The 6,000-nt window shown below is 37.9% G+C and overlaps 1 protein-coding gene across 1 annotated transcript in view; it reads left to right on the top strand.

Moving 5' to 3' along the window:
• Positions 1-2,484: 2,484 nt before the first annotated feature.
• Positions 2,485-6,000, top strand: part of LOC113982944 (protein eyes shut homolog) — a gene marked incomplete at its 3' end in the record, with an annotated part of 505,234 nt that continues 501,718 nt past the window's right edge. Inside the window, exons 1-2 of the mRNA XM_039383315.1 lie at positions 2,485-2,546; positions 4,830-5,687. Coding sequence (XP_039239249.1) covers positions 2,525-2,546; positions 4,830-5,687 — 880 coding nt within the window. The remainder of the gene's footprint in view (positions 2,547-4,829; positions 5,688-6,000) is intronic.

Genomic DNA, 6,000 nt, shown 5'->3' with positions numbered 1-6,000 from the left:
TTGTCCCTTACATTTCTAGCCAGCTTCAGCTGCAGTTGAACTTTGGCTGCACAAATTTTCTCCCTACAGCTGCAAGCAGCCTCTCTGAATTCTTCCCATGTAACTTGAATTACTTCCACTGGGCATACACCTCAATTTTTTGCCTTACCTCCAAGAGAAGGTTCCTGTTCAGCGAAGACAGCCTTCTGCCCCTCCTGCTTGATTTCTGACATTTGGGTAATCATAGTATAAGGTCAGGTACCAACTCTACTTGCAGCATAACCCAGGTGAGGACCAAGAGTGAGAACCTGAGCTGAATGCAGCTCCTGAGGAAGGTGAGGGACACTTTGCAAGCCCCCCAACAACACTCTCTCAGTTCTTTTTAAATCACTTTGATCCAAGGTTTCAATTGCATCCTACCAGAGTTTGTCAAGCACAGGTAGTAATTCAAAAAAGTGTGCATGTGACATGTGAGAAGGTGGAAAGAGATGGTCCATTCCTAACCAAAACATGGTAACATGATGTTCCTAAAAATTTTCTGGTTTATCCTCTTCTTTGACAGATTTTTTTTTTCCCTGGAAGGTCATTGGAGTTATATATCTTCAGTGGGCATTTCTCCACTCTCACTTATAACATACTGTATTTTTGTCATTAGTATGTCATACTTGTTATTAATAGAAAGAACACATAATCTTTAAGATACTGGACTTGAAAACAAATAACTTGGGATTCATTTTTGCTTTTAAATTACTTCCCTGAAATTCTGCATAAACCTAACTGGTTTAGTTCTACAATAGTACAAAATAGAGCATTGTTTTGCTTTTCACCCAACCTAATGTAACTTTAAGAGTTAGATTTTCTTCAAGTATCTGTGTGTCCATACAAATACCAGTCTTGAACTTTTCTTAGTCTTCATCAATTACATGGAACCAGTTGAGGTTATAGATAGGAAGATTTTCTCCTTGCCTAAAGCAGACCTAAGGTATGAAAGTTGTCAAAATCACTTCAAATTTCATCTTATCACATTTTTTGTCTCATGATATGGCATCAGCACTTTGTAGTTATTTAATTTCTTGGCCATTTTTCTATGCAAGGTATGTTAATATTTTAACTGTATTTCATAGATGGCTGTTTGCTTTTTATGCTCTTCACTCTATAACTTTTTTCCTTCATGATTTTATTGCTGAATAAACAATCTCTTGGCATATCTTTTCTATCTTCCTCTGTGTTTTTTTCCATTGCTTTTACAGGATGATTTTGTTTATTTAATATTATTAATTATAGTGCTCCCATAATAATTTTTTGGCGGCATGAAGCCTAATAATGATTTTTGTGAAGAGTATGAACTGTTAAAATGCTACCAATAACTTATTTTAAAATAGTCCAGATTTACCCCATACAAATATTGTAAGGAAGCACATTTTCTTTAATTTAAAAATTAAACCCATATGTGATACCATAGTGATGCATAATTGCATGAATGAAGGGCAAAATGTAAGTGGGCAGGAACTCCTCTGCATTAAACATGCAGTAGCTTTCTCTTTGAAGTATCTAAAAAGAAAAATAACCTTTTATAAAGGCCTATTTTAGTACCAACTGAGAAAATCTCATTATGAAATAGGTATGAAAAGATGGGCTGCTGAATGTAGGATTTCTAAATATGCAGTAATATAGAACATAGACTTTTATACCTGATAATAGTGACAGATGTAATAGCAGCTATAATGAATCTAATAGTTCAAGACTGTTACCTGAAAAGAAAAAAATGCTAAATGATCCAAACTACACATTTGATAGACCATTATCTAATGGTATCATTGAACATCATGAGATTCTGAAGATAATAGAATGGTCTCAAAATAGAAAGACAATGAGTATTCAGCAACAAGGGTAGTAGTTTTCTTGCAGATCCATGTCCTTTCTTTCTTTCTATGGGGAGTTAACTCTCAGGGGTGGAAATGCAGAGACAGAGAGAGAAAATTAGAAATTAACATACTTGCCTGGCTCTGGAGCTATGTGGTTAGAGTACCAAAACTCTTTGAAGGCAGAATTGGGATTCAGTAATTAAATCAAAACAGAAGCTATTCTGGGAGAAGGATCAAACCCTGGTTCCTACCCCTTCTGAGTTTAATATTCTAAAGCTTGAGTCTGCTATTATTACTACTAGTTAGTCATAGTCCACACTTTTCTGGTATCTTCAAATGCTTAAACAGTGCTGATCATTCTTCTGCACAAAGATAATTGGGATAGGTTCACATGCTCAGCAATTTACTAACAGGATGTAGCTAAATTTTAGATGTTTTCATCCCAATTTGTGACAATGGGAGAGACCGAATGCTACTCTTTGATAGTATCCTATAATTTGCAGCAGCTTCTTGAGTCTTTTAATATTCTTCAACTAAAGTTTTCCTCAAACAGTATCTTTTCTGTCCTGCTTTGATTTTTCAGAATAGTCCAAAGTATGGTCCAAAATACTCTCGAAGTACATGGGAGAAGAGGAGGACATTTAAGGAAATCATGTACTTCAATCAGTATCATAATCCACATGCACTTTAGTGGTAGACCAGGTACATGTAGGTATAGAAAAATATGCATCCATGTGTGTTTCCATGTGCTGTGCAAAAATGAGAAAAAATGTGAAAAAATTTCAAACTATAAATACTATTTTTTATTTTTATTAAATGTCTTCCCTTGTAAGATAGATTTTATTCTTTCAAATAATTTTCTCATTTGTAAATGTCAGTATAGAAACCACTACCTTAAAGTGTCAGATAAGTACAGTGAGAGGAAAAAGACTAAAAGTGAGAAAAAACATTGTATTTAAGACAAATTAAACTTTTACTAATGTAAATCTATGGAAAATTTCTAAGGTATTAAACATAATATATTTTCATCATTTTTAGTATGACTGCAAGAAAAAGCTTACTTACTGTAATGGTTTGAGAGCCCCAAAATCCAATTCCCGAGTCCAAGCCCCCCTCCCACATCTCAGCCCAATGTGAGATGGTTTTTCCAGACACCACACAAGACTCAAAATGGGGGGAAGGGGTTATATTACAATGACTGTACAAATAAATAGTATAATACATCATATACAATCTTAACTATCTCCTCTATGATAAAGCAGTATTTACAATGGATCAAATCTCTTCTTCCTCCAAATAAAAGTCCAGGAGGGAAGAAGGAAGAGATCCTTTCCACTCTCAGAGTAGCAGTCTCTTTAGGGCAGCAGTCGCTCTCTTTCCATGCAGCCACTGTAGCTGGATCTCTGCCAGTACACACGAGGTGGATCTCCAAGCCCCTCTCGGCCCTTCGACTCCAAGTGAGGGTCTTCTCTTCCGTGGGCTGTGTTCATCGGGACAAAGGTCACTTCACCACGTCATATCATGAAGTGCAGGGTCTTCGTGATGGTCCCTGTCCTCGAGGGGATTCAAATTCCCTTACAGAGCTCCCGTGCTCTGGCTCAGAGCAGCGGGGGGGCAAAGCCCTCCTCCACATTCCTTCAGCTGTCCCGGTCCAGCTGTGGGAAGCCTGAGCTTCTCGGTTCCTCTCTTTTCAGTGCTGTAGCACTCCAAGACTCTTCTCAAGTAAGAGTCCATCTCCTCCTCCTTTCTAGGAGGTCTCAGAGGGGTTTGGGGAGTTTGTTTCAGTTCTTACCCAAACTCTCTCTCTCTGTAGAGCTTAGTCCTGCTCTGTCTCCATCAGACATTTCTCTGTGTCTCTCCTCCTTGACTGCAATGCTTTTTTTGCTGCTCCTTATCTTCTGGCTCCTTGTCACTGTTCTCCGGTCAGTGCTGTTCTGCCGCTGCACCTGCTGCTGCTCACGGTGGAGAAAAACTCCCAGCTTCTCAGCTACAGATACTTAGCCCAGTCTAACACTGTTCCAAGTCCCTGTAGCCCCCCAGTCAGGGGCTAGGGGGGCCATAGCCCCCAACGGGGCTCCTGCCCCTTCTCCTCATGGCCTCAGAACATGACCACCTCTCCTCCAACAACAACTACGACCTCCTTTTCCGGTCTGGGTGATATGTTTATATTTTGCAGAAGCACTCATTGGCTCAACCCCAAGGGTAACCACCCCCTGGGGGTTTACCATTTTATATTTACCATTTATATTTACCACACTTATATATAATCTTATTTTGGTTTTCCTTCTCTAATCATTCATCTCCATGCAATAAAAAATTGCTAGATATATTCAAGGGACAAAAAAGGCTAATCTATAAATTAAACAGTTATGGAGGACTCTGTAGTCTGTTGTCTTTAACCGTGATACATAAAACCATCAAGCATATGATTAAGATATGTACTTTGAAAAGTAAGGATTTAATGAAGTGTTTTGCTGAGTGTGTGTGAACAGAAAAGTGTTGAGGATTGCTTGCATGTTTTCTTCATAAAGCCAGAATTCTCAGGCCTACGTCTTCAGAATATCTACTTTTATCATAAAATAATAAATCATTATTAGGAAAATATTTATGCTTAAAACTCATGACTAGAGCTTAGATGTTCCTAGTTTTGCCACAGATGTCCTATCTTAACTTGAATAACATTTTTTGGAAACACAGGGAGGGATTATGGAAAGTATGTTTTTAAGCTCTTTCTCTTCTGCACACAAGTACAATGAAATGTACTAAATAAAAATCAAATCTTTAGCAGGAATAAAAATAGGAAACATCTGACTTTTGTTAAAGTGTTATAATTCTGATCAGTTAATTGGACTTATTTTAGTTTTCCATTAGAGTAAATAGATGTTGCCCTTGCTTTGTTGTACATTTTCTGTACTTGTAATGAGGATTTAATATTCAAATGTATTTGGTGCGAAAACAAATATTTTCCTCTCTTTGAATTCCTAGGCTGCCATGAAAAATATTCAAGAACTTTAAGGAACAAGTGTTCTGAAGCTATCCTCAGTAATGAAGCAGGTGTGAAAGATAACTTCCCTTTGCCAGGTAAAATGATGACTACAAAATCAGCAGTTCCCATGTTAGTGTGCTTTCTTCAACTCTGCGTTGTAAATGGGCAGGTAATATGTGAGAGGCAAATGACAGCTGAATGGAGAGTGGAACCAAAACCTACTGTAATCAAATGGACACCAAGGGCAAATGTCTGCTCAGACTTTTACACCGAATGCTGGAATATGAATAAAAGTATTACTGGGGAAATCTTGGGAGGACAAAACCTCAGAATCCCTCAGATATGCCCCTTACAGCTTCAATTAGGTGATAGCCTCTTCATCGCTTCTGAGCCATCCTTTCAGTCCTATGGAATGAATTTGGTAAACGTCTCCAAGGAAGAATTTATTGACTGCCCTAAAGCTGCTTTTCTTCAAGAACAGTTGATTTTTGTTTGCCAGATAAGAGGACTGCACCAAGTTGACCCTAACTGGCTTGGTGTTGGAACTCATTACTTTGCAGAACTTCATAAGAGAGGCCCCCTATTGTGCAATATGGGCCTTCGTCTGAACGTAACTGTGAAGCAGCAGTTTTGCCAACAGTCTCCAAATGCACCATTCTGTTCTGGGCATGGAAAATGTCTAAGCCATGTTTGGGAAAAAGTGTATAACTGTCATTGTTTCTCACACTATTCTGGAACATTCTGCCAGAAGTTTGATATATGCTCCACCAAACCTTGCCACAACAACGCCTCCTGCACTGAGAAATCAGAATTTTCTGGAGATTCTTACGAGTGCACATGTTCTCCAAAATTTTCAGGTATTTCTTTTATCTTCTAGGAATAAACGTTACATGGATCATATACTTTTCTTAATGGATGATAAAACAGTGAGAACATAATTAGCAAGGCTTTTGTATAATTTGATTTTCCACTGCCACTACCACACCTGCACTGAATCACTTTTACAAATAGTCACTTATGGGAGATTGTGCAAGAATTTGAAGACAATTTGTACTTGCTGATATTCATAAGTGCATTGTACAGAAAAACAGAATAGGTTCTTATCATATGTCTTTCCTACTTAAGCACGAGATGTTAATAAGCACTTGAGAACTTACAGAAGTAACTGAT

This window comes from Pipra filicauda, unplaced genomic scaffold, assembly GCF_003945595.2.
Source record: "Pipra filicauda isolate LSUMZ 115617 unplaced genomic scaffold, ASM394559v2 scaffold303_size993520_pilon, whole genome shotgun sequence".
In the NCBI taxonomy this organism is placed as follows: domain Eukaryota; kingdom Metazoa; phylum Chordata; class Aves; order Passeriformes; family Pipridae; genus Pipra; species Pipra filicauda.
This window is presented reverse-complemented; position numbering and strand designations above follow the sequence as displayed.